This window comes from Merops nubicus, unplaced genomic scaffold (assembly GCF_000691845.1).
Source record: "Merops nubicus isolate BGI_N331 unplaced genomic scaffold, ASM69184v1 scaffold15694, whole genome shotgun sequence".
Taxonomy (NCBI): Eukaryota; Metazoa; Chordata; class Aves; order Coraciiformes; family Meropidae; genus Merops; species Merops nubicus.
Window position 1 is genome coordinate 37,145 of NW_008605028.1, and position 19,834 is coordinate 56,978.

At 37.9% G+C, this 19,834-nt stretch overlaps 1 protein-coding gene across 1 annotated transcript in view; it reads right to left on the minus strand.

Annotated features, from left to right (window-relative positions):
* Positions 1-19,834, minus strand: part of ZDHHC17 (zinc finger, DHHC-type containing 17) — a 57,580-nt gene that overhangs the window by 32,889 nt on the left and 4,857 nt on the right. The window contains exons 2-5 of the mRNA XM_008939219.1: positions 14,825-14,947; positions 8,472-8,549; positions 6,929-7,073; positions 554-618 (exon numbers count right to left, since the gene is read on the minus strand). Of these exons, the coding sequence (XP_008937467.1) occupies positions 554-618; positions 6,929-7,057 (194 nt within the window). The 5' untranslated portion in view covers positions 7,058-7,073; positions 8,472-8,549; positions 14,825-14,947. The remainder of the gene's footprint in view (positions 1-553; positions 619-6,928; positions 7,074-8,471; positions 8,550-14,824; positions 14,948-19,834) is intronic.

Here is a 19,834-nt window from a genome sequence, read left to right on the forward strand (position 1 = left end):
GCCATTCAGACAAACTTGCTCTTTGCATAAGTGTTATCTTATACCAACTTTTCCCAATCATCTCCACAGAAAGATTTACTCTGTAAACTAGAAGTCATACTAGTGAGTACTTCTGCATAATATCCTCTCTCCTGAATAAGTAATTGTATTAGTTTTGGCTGGGATCAAGTTGATCTTCATAGTAGCTCCTATGGTGCTGTGTTTTGGATGCCAGTGGCAAGTAGTGAATGAATTCCTTGTTTTGCTTTGTTTGAGCATGCAGCTTTTGCTTTACCTATTAAACTGTCTTCATCTTAACCTACAAGTTTTCCACTTTTACCCTTCAAATTCTCTTTCCTGTCCTGCTAGGCAAGAGCAAGCAAGTGGCTGTGTGGTGCTGAGCTACCTACTGGGGTTAATTCACAACAATCATAAATGAAGAAAGATAAAGTGGAAACTGTGGAAAGAACATTGACTAGTTAAAAAATTGTCTTTCAAAAAAATCAAAACCAGACACTACTATTTGCCAATTAGTTAAAACCAACAGAAAGTGAAAACTGCAGTGAAATATTACCTATGTGTTCTGTAAGCTGCCCACATTAAAGGTGTCATTCCGTTTTGATCCATCATATCTACATCCTAAAAAAGGAAAGGAAAAAAAAAAAAGTTGCTGAGATAAGTAATCATGCTCAAGATCCTCCAGCAACAAGGTCTGCAACAACAAGCAGTATTTTAAGATTAACCAACTGAACTGGAGAAAAACTGGCAAGCTTTTAGTACATCATAAAATAGTATTTAAAAAAAGTAAAACAGATATTAACATCACCATTGCAAAAATATAACCGTTCCAATCTATTTTGGAAACTAAAGAACAGTCATGCTATTTAAGACTAGTCATTTCTATCTTACTATGTATCTTCAACATAAAGGATAGATATAAATGGGGTACTATTGCACTCAAAAGCAGAAGAAAACTAAAGTAATGAATATTTAATAAAATACTTGATAAATTAACATAAATACCATGGCCCGAATCCTACATCCTACTCTATGATAGCTGCCTCTATTTTCCCACTTGAAAAGCAATTTTCCTTAGTTCATTCAGTTCCAAAGGTATTTACATATTTGGTTATCAAGTTGCTTTATGCTAGAAAATCATAGAATGGTTTGGGTCGAGACCTTTAAAGGTCATCTAGTCCAAACCCCCTGCAGTGAGCAGGGACATCTTCAGCTGGATCGGGTTGCTCAGAGCCAAGGTCAGGTTGGACAGTGAATGTTTCTGGGGATGAAGCATCTACCCCCCTCCCCAGGCAACCTTTACTAGTGTTTCATCATCAACACTACAAAAGAATTCCTCCTTGTATCTACTCTAAATCTACCTTCTTTTAGTTGAAAACCATTACCCCATGTCCTGTCACAAGAGGCCCTGTTAAAATGACTGTCCCCACTTTTATTATAGCCCTCCCTTTAAATACTGAAAGGCCACAAGTCTCCCCAGAGCATTCTCTTCTCCACGTTGAAGAAGCCCCAAATTTTTAAGTTTAAAGTCATTAATACAAACAGCCTACCCAGAAATAAAACTGACCTATAATCAAGTGCTGACTAAACTGATGGCTAAAAATAAAAAAAACTCACTCTCCTTATTACATTTAACAGAACATAGCCACAGAATGACAACAGCACCATCCAGACAATCCTCTTAGAGCCATACAAAAGGATCTAAAACTTAAAGCATTTTTTTTCCTGTTACAGATCCCTGCCTCACTAACATGGAAGCTGGTAATTCCTAAAGACATTCAGGCAGAGTAGACTCTGAAGCTCATTTGGGCAAGTTCCACAGACACGCTAACTTAACGCAAGACCGGAATAGTTTTGCTTATATTTCTGCATTACACTTCTGAGTTTTTACTGTTGCTTTATTTAAGAAAAAAAAATAATCAGAAATTTCAAAAACAGTTGATGGAGAGGAAAGAACAGTTACTTTATTGTACTCTTTGTTCAGAAAACAGTTACATGCACTGAGATCAGGATCCAAGCCTGTTTGCCCATGGTCCTCACATAGATTAGGTCCTTCTGAGCCTACCAGGACCATGCAACCACTGACACTCCCTCTAACCTCCTGTTGCTGAGATCATGAAGGAAATCAGAACCGTAGCCTAACGACAAGTTCATTCATCCTTGAGAAGCATTACTTTGATTCACAGGTCACCACGTTGTGAACAATGTATTTTGAAGACTGTATAAATTACTCTAAGGCGAATCATCACTCTTTCATCTTCTGATTTTATATAGAAAAGCAATTCTTCATGATAGCGGGGGTCTGATTGCCTGGAGATGAGTAAAATGACTCCTTCACTGATTCCACCTGACAAATCAAAACCACACTTAGCACACTAGGTGACACTCAGCTAAAAGGAAAAGAAAACCACCCACCATGAGCTCCAGACTACTCCCTGCACATAAACTACCTCATATTAAGCTAGAACATGGTCTGAGTCAGACCCCTTTTCAAAGGAGTTTTAACAAGAAGCAAAGCAACTAAGATTGACTTGCGTAACATTGTATAGACCTAAAAAAGATAACATAGTTGTGGACAGCAGACACATGCTCTAGTAAGTCTCTCATGAAAAATTCTTTGTTATTTTGCCAGATCATCACCAAAACTACACAAGTAGGAAATATCAGAAAGGAAGCTCTGTTGCTGCTTTTTACCAACAGACTGAGAAAAAAGAGTAACATTTCAGCAGCAGATGCATATTAGGTGACTGTTCTTCTATCCTAGTGTGTACCAACAGACAATTTAGCATTAACTTCTTGTTTAACTCTCAGTGACAGGTCAAGCTGATAATGCTTAGGGAATCGTGTACCTATGCTGTTAGGACACAGTCCAAGTACTACAAGAATCAAAGACTTCAAGAGTAAGTCATAGAATAATCATAAACTGCACATACTGCTGCCCTCTGTATTTGAAATTTCAACTCTGTGGACCACACTGGTAAATTTTTCACTTGTTTCTGAAATAGAACAACTCTAGTTCTAAAAGAGAACAAATTCGCATATGCAGACAACCAGACTTAATCCTAGGATACTAATACAAGATTCCACAAGAATTTTTTGGAGAGGCAAAAATACAGGGGAGAAAAGAGTTTCCTGCATGGAAAGGAGCTGTAGCAACTATTTTGCTGCTTACCACTACTTTCTGAAAGCAATATAGCTGATCAGGTAGGGTCATGAATAGCAGCTGAGGATGATAACAGTGTTTAGGCTTACCAGGACATTCAACAAGTAATGGTCAAACCACTACTGTGACACAATAAGGCATTTTCAAAGTATAAAAAGCATGAAGAGATTCCACTTAGAAGTGCATTAAATTGCTCAGAAAGGGACCAGAAATTTGATCCTGTTTAGAACCATTATTGGTTATTTCACAAAACACTGACCTTCATAGAAAGACCTATCTTGCCCTTGTTTACAATTCTATTCTCTGTGAGGAAAAGTTCTCTTTTACATGGACTGTTGCTATGGGAAACAGGCTTCTAAAGAGATGACATATCTTTACTACATGCTTTTGAATATCAGGAAGAGAGATAAGGCTGAAAACATTTCCTAATATAGGAAGGACATGCTAGTTATTCACTAGAAGCAGAGATTTTGTAGTATTCTTGTGAAATGAACTGAGCACAGACAGGCGGCTCCATCAAGGAAGGTAACACACAGAACTGAGTCTACCTTGTTCTCTCAACAAAAGCTCTGTTCTGAATACTCTAGTCCATCACACACTGAGCCAGTTTTAACAATCATGAAGAAGAGACACGACTGGACTTCTAATTCTGTAAGCAATGTGCCGTAGGCTGGGTCTAGGAAATAAAGACTTGGTTCAGTGTCTCACTCTGGCCTGAACCCTGTGGAAAGGACAATCCTCAGGGCCAACAGATGTGACAGTACTTCGGAGCACTGCTCACAGACTAAGGCTGCTGGTACCACACTGGCATCTCCCAAGCTAAATGCTGACTACTCCTAGGACATAACTCAGAAGGCGGCCCTATGTAGCTCAAGACTGTAGTTAACAAAATTGCAACTCTGAGAATAAAAAAAAAAAAAAGATATATAATTGATGAATAAGTGATAGTTAAAGCTGTGAATATGAAATAAACTGTAATTTTTAGCACCAAGATAGTTCTTACAACATAATTTTACCTTGCTAGCAACTTTACAGTCACTCATTACATGTGGCAGAGGTAAGTTATCTCACACATGCCACAGGATGAGAACACATCATTCAACCCATCTGACATACCACTTCCTTATAACTTATGCCGGGGTGACAGGCTTGTGTATGCTAGGCACTGATATGGCCGTGGCATTTTAAGTAGCATAAGCACAGTGTCAAGCAGTCAAGTAGTAAGAACATCAATTTTTAACATTTTTAAGTGCCTTCAGGCCCTTTTCAGTTTTTCTTTCTTGCATTTTTTAAAAATAATGATCTTACCTAAACTTGAACTGTGCTACAGATTCTGTTACTTGCTATCTGATAAGATTTATTTCATGTACTTGCCCCAGGCTTGATTTCAACCCTGGCAACTGGCACAAACAACATGAGCAAATGATGATATGGCCAGGTCTCAATTAGTCTCTCTCAATTCAGTAAGAGACATGACTAAATATAAAGAAACAGCTACAAGCCACTGCTGCCTCTTGGCTGAGTTGTACTTGCTGACATGAAAGTGGGTTCACATCCAACCAAGGCCAGAGGCCAAGAGTTCTTCCACTACGCTACACTCCAGAAGCTGGAGGAATGGACTAAAGCCTCACATGGGAAATTTTGCCTTTGGCTGCTGCAGCCCAGGAATAAAGTGAAGCAGCAGCACTGAAGCTGGGTTCCAGCTGTGTCTCAAAAAGGGACAAGAAGCAATTAGAAGCAACTTCCTAATTATCAAAGCTGCTTCTCCTCTGATCACGCAGGTCCACAAAGGCATCAGGATCAGAACTAACAAAGCACAACAGCCTACACTGACCTTTATTTTAGCATTTATTTAGTTGTGATTTACCGCAGAGGTACTACAATTAGGTTCAGAACAAGGGCAAACCTACTCTTTGGATAAGAAAGCTGGTCTCTGTAAATACAAAAGGCAAATAAAAATAGTAAGTAGCATAAAGGGTAAGCCCACATAAGCAAAAGCAGTTCAAGTTTCCAAATCGTAGCATCACAAAGGAGGTGAAAAGAAAAAAAGCATTAATGAATTCAGATATATACTTACTAAAGAAGAATAAAAAGTACAACCATGCATTTCCCACAGCTTCTACAGAAACCATGTAATTTCTGTAGTTTGATGTAGTTTAGCTAGAAAACTATGAGTTTAGGGATTATTAAAATATAGTAATATCGATCACATTGTAATAAACATACAAATCAATACATAATTTTAAAGTTGAACTTTTTGAAGTGCTTCCAATCATTACTGTGAAAGCATAATTCAGACTTATGGCATAGAAAGGATACCAAAATCACAGTTGATAACTTTTGGAGAATTTAATAAGAATCATCCTTTTAAAAGCTGTTGATAAGGGAAGCTGTTTCCAGGAGACTACACGTTAAATCTGAAAGCAAGTTTTGTGCATTTCTTTATATACATGTGAAGGCACACAGCTTCCTCTGGACTGAAGTACCATATGCTCAGATAAATAGGACAAGTCTGTGTATAAACATAAGGACAAATAAACATTTACAGGGAGATCTCACAGTCACAGCAAAACATTTTAAAGGCCACTCATACTTCATTAACGCTATGCTTTAAACAAGTTTGTGCTTCTATAACATCTGCAAGATTTTTCTGGTAAAATAAAACCAAAATACAATTATACATAATTTGTGAACAAAATACTAAACCTGTTCCTGACAGCAAAGCATTTCTCTACAATCATCTGCTACAAATCAGTGATTACATATGATCAGCCTCTTCTTGTGCCTAGCTTACTCTATCACACATTAAATAAGGTTTTATCAAACAGCTCTCAGACACAAACCGAATACTGCACGATGCAAGAGTTTATTTTTTCACATGTGTGGGCACAAAACATTTTATGCAGTGAATTCAGTATTTGTTTTACACAGACCAAACCCACTGACTTCATTGCCGTATTGTACTGGACTCATTGGATCACATCTCCCTTATTATTTGAAAGGATAAACAGAACACAGACGTGTGAACAGCATTAGTAAGACTGTAGAACAAGAGGAGGGCTTTGACTTTCCTGTATGGCTTACAAAATAAATCACATTTGTGCTTCAGGCACATATCTCTGGATGAGTAAATCCACAAATTATAATGCAGAGCGAGTAATAAAAAGGTGAATGTGGTTTAGAGTATACAGAACAAAGGGCGGGAGACAAGAGCAGTAATGAATACATGCACTATATACACACTTCATAGATTTAGCAATAATATCAGAGGGTAGTAAGAAGGTTTTGGTTTGGTTGCTGATTTGGTTTTGTTTATCTACATGTGCATGCAATTAATAACAACAATAAATAAAAGTTGTGGACTGAGCTGTTGAAAAAGAGATGATCTATGACAACTCTTTGTCATTATTTACCTGTGTATGACCTGATGATTCTGTGAAGAATATTTGCTATCATTATCATCGTTAACATTTAAAGATTACAGTCATTAGAAAGAAAGAATGGTAAAAGAATAAATGTTACAGTTTGCATATGCTACACTATAGGCAGGTATGAATTAAAGTCAAAGGACTCAGACCACTCTTAGAGGAAATTCAGTTAGCAGGTGGCACATCAATACTGTAGTCTACAATAAAAGACACTGAACTACTTTAATGTTCAGGAAATGCAAAGTATTTGCCTGACTAAACAATAGATATAGGTTTCAATTGTTTTCCCAATTTAATTTAGAGTAGAATCTCATTAGCTATGATACGATTTAAAATTTACCTGTCCCTTTGCTATCAGGTAAGCAACAATCGAAGTATGTCCAAACTGGGCAGCCAAATGAATACAGCTGCATCCTTCTCCATCAATTAGCGACGGATCTGCCCCGTATTTCATCAGCTGTACGACCATGGATAAATGACCCTGTCTAAATGTAACAGAACACAAAAAAAACAGACAACTGAGTAGCTATATACAGAAAAACTAATAAGTGGAATGTTTGAATACAAGAAATGTTTATCAGTTAATTACACTAGTTAAGTCCACACTTTGACTCACACTTTGAAAACAACAATTGTCATTAACTGATTCTGTGCGTAAGTAATTCGCTCATATGATCCAATTCTGTACAGCCAATGCACTCATCACATGCAATTTGCTTAAGCATGTTGTAGAGCAAAAAGCCAGTTAGTCAAAACACGCGAGTTATTACTCCAGAAATCTAGACTACTGTGACTTCATCCAATCCACATATGCAACTTGCTATTTTAAGAGATGTCAAACTGGCTATATAATCTCATTTTTTTGTGGGGCATATGGTTTGTCTTTCTACTACTAAAAGTAGCAGTGAAATAAAAATAGGAAGAAAAAAAAGGAAAACTGAAGGCCTACACTTCCTTCACACTACACTAAAAGCTTAAGTATCTTTTTGGCATAATGAGCATAGGCATATCCTTGTAGACACGGTGCCTAACTGTCAGTACATCGCTTCTGACAAGCAAAAAGACCTTTTCCATCAGTCAGAAGCAGCTTCAAACAATGGTTCACAGAACACGATTACAGCTATGAACATCAAGGAATTTAATCAAGCTTTTGTGCTATTAACACAGAACTTGGGAGTCTGGTCTGTTAACAAGAAGAAATACACAAGCTAAAATCTTTAATGAAGACTAACAAGCAATTTCTCATCTTTAGTAAACAATATGAAACATTAAATGTTCTAAAAGCTAATTTTCTAAATGTTTTTTTGCAGTCCATGGTTAAAGCTATTAATATGGACAATGTTCCACTCCTGCCTATTTTCAGGTGGTTGTCTCAAGGAGCAGCTACTACTCAAAGGCTGTCTTCAAGTTTCCCAGCTATTCATCATTCTTGAACCATCTTCTACATCATAAATCTGATTTTTAAGTGCATCTTAAAAAAAATCCACACACTAAATAGAACGCTACAAGGATAATGTCACACAAAACCATCCCAAGTCCCATCTGCACAAGTGCTGCAGGAACTTCAGAAGATGGACAAAAATAAGATCTCTAAAGTAAGAGTAACCCCAGCTCACTATAGACTCTAATTTTACTTTATTCCTTTTCCTATCATAGCAATCACCTTCCTCTACATCAGAAAGATAAGACAAAAACCGAACTATATGCTGAAAGCTCTTGTAGCTCAAACATACCACATGGACAGTATGCCCAGTTACAAACAACTGAATTAGTTCTTGTACAAAGTATTCTCACAAAATAAACAATTTCATAGATCAGTCGGTAGGAGATTCCAAGCAAAGCAAAAATACAGGAAAAGAAAATTCCAGAAGACTTTTCCTGACCTTGTTGCCCAGTGAAGTGGGGTAGAATTTAAATCTCCTCCAAGCTGGTCAACGATAGCACCTTTTGATATGTAGTATCTGGAATAACAGAAATAGTAAACATTAGTGCTTGTCTTGGTTAAATACAAAGGACACACAGTAAGCATGTTTGATGTTATGCGAAACAGGCAGTTACAGACCAGAAGACCAGAACCTCCCCCTGCTTTCATACAACCTTGCTTTTCAGAGCTTTTTTTTTTTTCGGTTTTAATGCAGGTTGGGAGAGTAGGGATGCTTCCTACTGCATTTTAAAAATGCTGCCATTTCCTAGTTTGGTTCTAAGGTAAAACAGAATAATTGCTATTATATTTTAGTACACACTGTGCTACCACAGAAGTATTTAACAAAATGGAGTCTTCTAATATATTTAGAGTTGGCTGCATTAAAAAGAAGTCGCAATTATTGGTAAAGAAATATGCTGCTAAAAACCCAGCATATTTAGATAATTTTGGCTAAACAGCAGAAATATATACAATTCAACTTGCAGCACATATCACCTTGGGAACGGCCCTGCTGAAGTCACTCTTCCAAGAGCTCACACTTAAATTGTGCACTTGGTCAAACACTAAGATTTTTAGAATTGTTATTAATCAAAGGACAAAACCACCTGAGTTTTTAAAAAAAATTTCTGACTGATGGGCTAGAAATTACTTTTCCCTCAAGAACATTTATAAACTATTAACTGCAGTAATTCATATTCATAATAAACTGTACTGTTTCTGTGAACTGTTTACTTGCTGTTTTATAAGGGACAGTAAACTAGCAATATGACTTTTCCTTTGTGGGGGAAAAAAAAAAAAAAATGCACTCCTGACAAAGAAATTAATGTTTTTAAAAACCAGGCTTTTCCAGAAGGCTTCTAGTTCTTCATGCATAAGCCAATGGAAAAAAAAGTTATTAGCAACAGACCTTTGAAAAGTACTATCTAGCTATAGATTCCTAAGGTGCTGTCTGTTTCAGGTACCTATGCCTGCAGACATTTTGCTTTCAAAATGCCTGTCAGGTATATATGAATGCTGCTCTGCCAAACACACAAACTGTCCTTCAGATCCTCAGCACTGAGTTTCTGGCACTTCAATTTCCTCTAAGTGTTTAAGCACAGAGCAAGAAGAAGGGCAACAAACAGAACAATTGGGAAGAAAAAAAAAAAAATTACGCTCACTACCTTCTTTTTCTTTAGTGCTTATTGATTCAGAGACTGAGACTTCAAAAACAGCCAAAAAGTTATCTTTAGGAGTAGAAACTGAAAAATGCATTAGCTATACAAGTCCACTCTAAAAATATCTAAAGTAAAAGCCCTTTCATACAGCTGCTTAGAGCCATTAGACACAATAAAGGACTTCAGCAGACTTGCCAAAGTCATACCAACTCTGGTTTGTATGACAGACAAGATCTGCTCTGATTGATGCAAGACAGTCCACTCTGCTGGTCTTTAACACCAAAGGAACAAAATGGCAACATCTCTCTGCTTGAAGTTAAACTTTTGGATTTCTCACTGAGAACAACCAAAGATTTTGCAAATCTTCGTCCCACATAGGTAAAAAGACAAGGTGCATATACGGTAAAGAGATAATTTTGTTACTGTGAACTGAAGTATCAGCTACCAAAGAACAGATCTGAAAAAGACACTGAGAAGCCATTTAGTCCCCCCTTGGGAAGGAGTTCCTAAGGAAACCTTGTCTACATGCAAGACAGCACAGAGAAATTCAGTCAAAGCTTGGATCCATCTTGCTGATGTGACAGCCACTCACGGGGAGGTGAACACTAAACAGATTGTCTTCATTCAAGCACTGGTCCCTGCAGAAACACAAAATATCTCCAGGTTCTACTGAGTGGCAGCAGTGCTCACTGGTTAGTACGTTTTATTTAGAAGGAAGAGTTTTCAGTTTGACAACTGGGAAAAGACAAGGCGGCAATCTCCTGCCAGATGGTGCCTTGAAATAAAATTTTATGTTTCCTTAGAGGTGTTCTTCGGCTAAGTTGAGATTTATCTCCGCATTTCAGCTTCAGGACACATGAACAGTGTGATGTTTCTGCAAACCCAGACTGAGAACTTAATCTCTTTGTCTAGGTAGATCTTGCAGAAGGCATTTTGTGCTCAGTGAGAATGGCCCTGCAGAAAGGGTGATTTTACTCTCAGGAAGTCATCTAAGCTTCAACGATAGAAGATGCCAGGTGTGCAAGCCCTCTTTGAGACATCTACTTCTGTTCAAAGCCAGCAGATCCTGTAAGAGGTTGCCTTACAAAGAAAATAGTTCCATTGATCTCCACATCAGGATCACTTAAGCCTTTGCCTAGCATTTGAAAACTGCCCCAGCTTGCATTCAGTGCTTGTGGAATCCAAGTGCACACAGCCACTGTTGACAGGAGGAAGAAAAGTAGAAGGGAAATCCTTCTCTGGAGGAAGTTCAACAGGGGGAATAGGGAAATGCAGGCAATAGGTGACTGTAGAGACAGAAAGTCCATTTTTGCATTTTTACAACATTGAGTTGAATAGAGACCAAGTGACCAGTATCACAAGGAAAAGGGAATTACATTGTGAGTGTCTGACACTTATATCCAATCATATAGAAATAAGAAAAGGTTCTGTAGCTATCTTTATAAAACACCAATGGGTTTCACCATTATCTACAATGAATCTCAAGCCTCATAATAGACAGGATCAGGACTGGAATTCTAAGCCTGCACTCTCCACAGACAAGCTACTTCATTGAGAAGACATCATATAGTCAATACCTAGCAAGCAAGACACTGAGATCTAGTACCATGAGAGAGGACAAATTAACTCTACCTCTGTGGTATCAAGCTTACTAGCCAACATATTTAATAAAATTACCCATTGCACACAATAAGCAAAAATAGCGTAGATTTGAGAAAAGATGTGATAAGACCAAACAAAAAGAAAAACACAAAATAATTTCATTCTAAGGAAGCAGAATAAATCAGTGCCTCACAAAAGCAAGAGTGGGAGAGCACAAAATATGCCAGGTGATATAAACCAAAATAAATCAAGACCCCCTAAAGACAGAGGAACTTAGAGTGTAAGAACTGAATCAGGAGGAATGAATTTTAGATACAGTTAAGTACATTGGTAGTCATATGCACTCTATAATAAACAGCAGGAAAAAAAATGTAGTGCAGTCTGTCACAGTGGTAGAGATGCATCAAGAAGGGACAAGAGCTTTTACATACTGTTAAGGAAAAAGGAAGAATTACATATATTAGATTTAAGAACATTCAACTGTTGGGGCTCATACTAAAATAAGATATATAGCTGATACAATTAAAGTGATGTTCAATTAAAAGCCTCAAAACAAGTTTCCAGAACTCAAATGTATATGGAGAGATCTCCCTAATATAATAAAGGCCTAAATGGAAATTCAGATAGAGATTTAAGCACAGACTTTCGTCTATCTGAATCTCACAATTTGATTTTGAACCACCTCTATGTCCAGTAGGACTGCTATAGCAGGAAATTGTTAGCAGCACGCTTGGGGGTGGTGGGAGAAGGTAAAATACACCATGAAATACTTACATCCTAAAGCACTTCTCTCACAAATTTAGCCTCAAAAGAGAACTAATGGTGGTATTTAGTCCTATTTTATTCTGAATGACAGAAGTTTCCCCCAAAAAATTTTTCGGGCAGGTTTTTTGTTGGTTGGTTGGTTGACGTTTTTTTTTTTTTTTTAAAGAAAAAAGCCACAGAATACATAAAATGCTAGCCAGCCAAAGCATTACCACAGGGACATGGTTTAACCGTCATGGTGGTGTTGTGTTGATGGTTGAACTTGATGATCCTAGAGGTCCTTTCCAACCTAAATGATTCTATGATTACATCATAACTGAGTATCACACAGGGAGATTCACTGCACTGCGAAGTTAATACAGAAACTATACATAAGTTAATACAGAAACATTAACCATAACATAGGCCTATTTTGTCAAATGCTTCATGACATACTGATAACAACACTGGTGTTTTTACATGATGATATTTGTCTCAATGCCATTCATTTTTCAGACTATATAAACACCTATCAAATGAGATGGAGTATCTGTAATACAGATATGTCCCAACAGCACAGATAAGATCAACAATACATTGCACATAATTCATTATGCCTTCAAGATGGATAAAAAGTGACCTCACAATGTAACAACTGCTTTTAAATGGTGTACTTCTCTTAAAGAAAAGCAGCTATCTGAAGAATTTTATGCATTTCATTTATTTCACAGCAAATTGTAAGATGCTCGTCATAAAGACCCAAGAAAACAAAGAAGAAAAATGGAAGATAAAGGAAGAAAACAATAGGGTCTGAAATACACTCTCACAAAAAAAGCTTATTTAGGTACATCAGGGTCCTGCATCACTTTTACAACAGGCTCTCTTTCAGCATGCCAAAAAGCACATTGGGTACCTATCTTATAATGAAAGGAAGAAAACAGAATTGAGGTTTTCATTAGAAGTTTCTACCTACAATAAAGACATAAAACCTGTTGTGCTATCTATCGTGTATAATAAAACTTATTTCAGAAACACAGAATTATTTCACAGAATCACTTAGTCTGTAAAGGATCTCTGGAGATCATCTAGCCTAACCATCCCTGATCAAAGCATCTAGATCATGTCATCTAGGACCATGTCCAGTTGGATTTTAAGTATCTCCGAACATGGAGAGCTCACAGTCTCTCTCAACAACCTGTATCGGTGCTCAGTCACCTAGACAGTAAAAATAAGTGTTTCCTGACCTTCAGATGGAATTTCTGGTCTTCATTTGTGCCCTCTACCACTTGTCATACCCTGGGCACTACTAAGAAAGTCTCCTTTACTCCCTCCCATCAGCTATTTAAGTAGATTAATGAGATTCCAGGTATTATACATTACCAGATATCTCAAGTATTTATACACATTGACAAGATCTTCCTTGAGGATCTTACATGTATTGACAAGATAAGCCTTTTCTTCTCTAGGTTAAGAAGTCCAGGCTCTTGCAGCCTCTCCTCATGTCCGATGTCCCAGTCATTTAATCATCTTTGCAACCATCCACTAGATTCACCCAGTAAGTCTGCATTGCTTTTTGCAAAGGGGAATGCACAACTTTACACAGATGTCCAGCTCCATCAGTTTAGCAGTGGGGAAGGATCACTTTCTTCAACATGCTGCCAATGTTTTCCTTTAAAAGGTCTGCTATACCACTGACCTTTATAGCAGGTTCACAGTCAGCTTCCTGTCCACCAGGACCCCAAGGTCCTTCAACTATTTTTACTGTCTTTATATACTTAACTTTCTTGTAAGAGAACTGCATCAGGACACAAAGTTCCTTTAAAAACAAGAAAAAACATGAACCTGAGATCTTCTAGAAACTCCACGTCTGGTCTGATGAAGGTGCTGGTGATTGACATACATGGGCAGAATGTACTTAAACGAAGATGTCTTGCATTTGTTTTTATATGTAAGTATACACATTCCTTAATAAGAACTGTTTTGAAGAGTGGACTGATGGAATATACTCAATTTATGTCAAATATTCCAGAAAACTGCTGATTCAATAATATTGTGTATTTAGAACTAATTTACTTAATTGAATAGAATTAATGTACTTATTGTTTTCTTACTGGTAGAGAAAAAAAAATGTCCTATACACACATGATTTGTAAAACACCAAGTACTAAGAATTATCCCTTCAGTATTTCAGCTCTCTGTGTTCTGAAGGAAAATAATGGGTTTTAAGACATAGTGTCTAATATTATGCTCCAGATTTTTGTAAACTAAAAGAAAAAAATAAGACCCCAAATCCCACAGCTCCCACTATTAAGGATTTAGTTGTTACTTGCAAGGAGAGGTGCTGCAGTGTTACCTTTTGTAACAGCTGTTTTTAAAATGCAAAGAAATAATTTAAGTTAGAACTTCTTGAAATGCTGAATGAAGCAGGAATTGCCCCTTGCATCTTGCTTATAAAATAGTCACTACGATCTAGCATCACGCTTCTCCTCCTCAAAAAAGAAGTTTGGTTTGTCAACAAGTATACTATAATATAAAGAAGGTGAGATAGCTGTTCCACAGGTTTACGTCATCTGATAGAGTCTGAGGCTGACTTTTGGACATGTAACAGCTTTTATTTCTGTTAACTGTGTCATTAAAGCATTGCTGCCAAAATGCAAATTAGGCCTTCTAACTTCTCCTCCCTCTCCCAGATTTCAAGACCAACACTTGAGATTTTAAGAGATATAAGATTATTTAACACCTTAAAAAAAGAAATCGTCATTTTTAAAGACATGACGAGTTTATTTTTAAGTTAAACCACAGCACATACTTCACCAGATCTATCCTGTTGTTGATGGCAGCCCAATGGAGAAGCGTGACGTTTTCTTTGTCCGGCTGCCGTACATCGTAACCGGCCTCCACCAGCTCTCGGCACCGCTCGTATATCCCGTACCTGCACAGAGGAGATGGCATTTTGCAGAGTCATTACCTTACACCATCCTTATGGTCACAACACAAAAGCTTTAATGGGAAAGAAATGAAGAAATTTCACTGTCTGTTTCTATATGTTTACAAATCTCTTACTACGAGAAGTTTACACTGGCAAAGGTTGCATGAATCAGTTCAAGATCTCGTCTGCACGTCAACCTACACAGCAGAGCAAGGAAAAGTATCAGTCAGTCGTATACCAAGTATAAACAGAACACTTCTCCTCCCAGCAACTCCACTACATTTGTTTCTACCAACTCTGCTCTCCTTTCTTCCCACCTCTTGAAGGCCAAAAAAGCTTAGCCAACTGATTTGACAGTATCTTCCTAAAATTCAGCAGATTACAAGATCAGGTCAATTACAAACACTAAAAGAGTTGAAACACTTGCCATTTTTCTACTCAGAGATAAGATATATCTTCCTGATATAAGTTAGTACCATTTCCCTTTTTTGTATCACTTCAAAATTCTATACTTTAATAAGAAATTAATTCTTTCATTGAAGATGACTATTAAATATAAGTTACCTTCATTAGAAAAAAAAATTCTGCACACTTTTTGAGAGTTGAAACTCATCAAGAAGCATAAACAACACTTAAGCATCTAATGAGGACTAACTCAAACAGTAAATGTTTGTCTTGATGCTTACACGGTTTTACCACCTACTTCTAGCAGCAATAAAAGCAGTGCCGAAAGGCAAGTAAATACTGCATTTCAACATTTGTACTATCCATAGGGATTTCTCAAGCCTCAAGGAGGAGACCGACGTGTGGGCACACCCTGAAATCAAGATCAATGGCTTGTGACATCTGACTTCTGCTACAGCAGAACTTCAACAGCCTCTCAAAGTAGAAAGTAGGTAGGTTTTCTTTATGCAGCTTCTACATGCTACTTTCTCCAGAAGAGACAGCCTTATACAACCTAAGGTCATTTTGCTCTACTTGAGCTTGTGTAACTCATGCCAAGACCTTTTATTCCAGAGTAATTACCATTCTGTCATTTTTTTCTTTCCTATATTTGAATAAATACTCAATTTGGACAGCACTCCCTTAGTGAAGTCTCAAATGAATCAAGTCAACAAACCTCAGGAATGCTTTCCAAGCATATCACAGGTTTGAAGCACATAAATGAGTTTGACATTATTAAAAAAGAAGCACTAGACATGAACAGTCTACTTAGATGACGTTTGTTTCAATTTCTTAGTAAAGTTGCACTCGGAATTATGAGAAAAGCTAGAAATTACTGTCATACCTATAATCTTTCCAAACGTTACAGAAGATCAGAGCAAAGACTATTGCGTGCAGTACATACAAACTGGCAACAAGCCTGTAAAACGTGGTCCCTCAGACTGAGTGAAAAGGCAGCAGTCATGAATCACTTTGACAACAAAGCTTTGTTCTTCTTCAGTTTGGGGGGAGGGGGGAAGAAGGTTGGAGAGAGAAGAGGTTTGGTTTACCAAGTCTGAAAAATACACAACAGCTAGACAAGATACATGTACTCAGACACCCGTAACCGCCAGGAAAACTCATCAGGTTTAAGTCTGGCCAACCTTGAGGCACACTATCTCCCAAGTTCCAATCTAGATCAGCCACGTAGCCTGGTGAGTGCTTGTTCAAATGGCTCAACATGTACCATTCCCAACTTTTTCCCCATGCCCCAGCTGAAAGGGCCACTGAAACAGGTTAGGACTACTTAAAAGCAGGTCAGCCAAGAACAAGGAGTGAGAAGAGACCACAGAAGAGCTGGAGGAAGAACATATGAAAGCAAATTCTGATCTTAGTGCAGTACAATATCATGCTTGCATGTGACATCATCTGAAGGTAACCTGGAAAGTGATTCACATAGAACAGCAAAACACCCTTTTGTTGACAAGTTGTTTGACTCTAGTCAGCTGTTATGACACCTCCAACTGTAGACAAACCTGTCACCTCCGTTTAAACAACTAACTGAAGCCATTATGTAAGACATTACGGACTTATAACTTGGCTACTGAGTTTAACAGTCACCAGCTAAAAAAATTGACTGCCTAAGGCTGAATTTAGGTGATGCTCATCCTGCTTAAATTAGTGCTCCCAAGAAGCAGGAATTATATTAATAAAATATGCTAAGTTATTGGAACAATACAAAGACTGCAGTAATGCTAACTTCTATAAAACGTAAGAGACAACCACGCAAACTTTTCATGCGGTGGATTAGGATTTCCCTTGGTTTGGCTGAAATCAAATTAATTTCCTCCATAGTAAATGCTATAGTGCTATGTTTTGGATTTGTGAGCAAAAGTGTGTTGATATCACACCCATGTTCCAGCTACTGCTGAGCAGTGCTTACACAGCATCAAGGCCCCAGCTGACCAACGTACAATATTCCATAGCATATATTGTGCTAGGCAATAAAAGCTGGGGGAAGGAAGAGAAAGGTTCTATGACTCTATGACATTGAGGGTTATGGTGCTTGTCTTTCTAAGTGTCCTGGTTTTGGCTGGAATAAGTTAATTTTCTTCCTAGCAGCTGCCATAGGGACATGTTTTTGATTTAGGATGGGAATAATGTTGATAACATGATGTTTTAGCTTTTTTTTTTTTTTTTTTTTTTACACTAAGTCAAGGAACTTTCAGATTCTCATCCTACTCTGCCAGCACAGGCTTGGAGTGTGCAAGCTGGAAGGGGACACAGCCAGGACAGTTGACCCAAACAAGCCCAAGAGGTGTTCCATGCCATGTGATGCCATCCTCTGTATGCAAACTGGAGGGGGAGGGGCAGATGAAGCTGGTCAGGGGACACCATGGCTTGAGGATTGGCTGGGCATGGGTCAGCAGGTGGTGAGCACCTATGGTAAACTGTACAAACGTTTAGGTGAATGTCCTGTCAAGTTAACTACACAATGCAAAATGAGCCCCTGATATCTAGTCAAGTCTTTGTTAGACCATCTTACTGACATAAGTATAACCAAGCAGCACTGTTACAGTCGCTTAGGGAGGGGGGCAGGGGAGTGTTTGTTCTTTTTGTTTGCTTTTGTTGGTTTTTTCGCTTGTTTTGTGGGTTTGTTTTGGTTTTTTTGTTTTGTTTTTTTTTTCTCTTTATTTAAAGCAAATCTCTAGTCTTATAGAAAACGTGATGCTGTTTTGTGAAAAACTTTGCTTAAGGGATATGAAAACGAAGGAGAGCTGTGGCAAGGACGTGAATCAACCTGCAGCCTGTGAAGGCAGAACACTGCCACCAAGGCCCCTGCACAGGCACTTCGAGGGTGCTCTCATTATACTCCACTACTGCTTACAAGTATCACCCTCCAGAATCCACCCATAGGCTGCCCTAAGGCTCTGGGAAAAGACCTGGGTTCAGATACAATGTGGAGTAGTAGGAATGGGTTCCTTCTCCAGGCTTAGCATCATAGACCTCCCCTCCTTCCCACTGGAAGGCATGCAGCAAGTCACAGGTACTTCCTCCTGCTTGGACACAACACAAGTCATGAAGTTCTGAAATATATCAGAAAAGCCTTCCCATGAAAACAAAACACTTTCCAAAAGTGAAAGAGAGAATGAGGTATATATCAATATATATCAATTTTTTATTTAAGTCACCATCAATTTATCTGTTCCTAGCAATTTATTTTGGTATCTTGAACTCAATCATAAACAATTACTAAAGATCTAACACAGAAGGTATAATTTAATAAATCTTCAATTTAACTGCTACAACAGGACTTCAGGATCTTGACAGACAAAATATGCCTGGCAAAAAAGATTGGGAATTTACAATTTACTCCTTTTCCTGGAAACAGCAGGCTCTCTACAATTAAATAAAATACTGAATCCAATGCAGTGATGGTTTCTTGAGCTCTGTCCTAGAAATGCAGCATTGTTCTCTCTACATACAGCCTCCTAACATCAGTTTGCTGCAGCTGACTTCACCTTGTCTTAAAAGGTTCCTGACATACTGTTAGGTTACAAAATGAGAAAGTCATCTATTCCACTTAGCATAATTGTGCTTATATGTTGCTGTAAAGGGCTCTATGTCCTTCAGGAAAGAGGAATGGAGAAAAGGATTCAAATCCTCACAAGAGACTGATGTATTAATCTAACAAATTTTCAGCATCTGGTTGAAACATAGAGGGGGATGCTGTAAACATCAATATGGAGCATAATTAAAGCACACTCTTGAGCTTGCCTTATTCTGAAAGAAATGGGATTAGTCCTTGCAGGGTGAAAATACCATTATGCCAGCCCACTTTGCTATCATATTCTCTATGCCATTTCAGTAACTAACCTGTAACATGTTGTCATTGCAGGTTAAAAATCTTCTGAATTTAATACTTTCAAAAATAGTACCCTGAAAGCCTTTTCTGTTTTAAAAATGTAATCCATTTTTTAATCTTTTTTCTGCAAGCAGATCAACTCTTGGAAACAGACATTGCCAGCTTCACTGCATGATTAACATAAAATTTGGCCACAATACTAGGAAGGAATCTCTCTTCAGTGAGCACATCACCATGCCAACAAACAGTAGGTAAGCCAGGAGCTCACTCCCTCATCTTGCTATCACTGCAACTCCAATAAAAGCTTTTTTAACTGGAGATGCAATTAGCAAAAAAAATTACCTCCTTTTATCTTTTTCAAGTCTGGCTCCCACTAATGATGGTGGTTAAATACTAACAAAGCCTTTCACACATTCTCATGTTTGTTGTGTTAAAACAGTAAGACAGTTTTGTTTTCAACAGCGAATGGATAAGTCAAGAGTTGCTTAATGTACTGTTAACAGTGATGTTGAGAGGCAAGAGAAATTCAGCTCCTGCGTATGTTCCAAAGCCTCTCCTTGTCTAGGCAGTTGTGGCTGTATTACCAGGGTGATTAAAAAAGC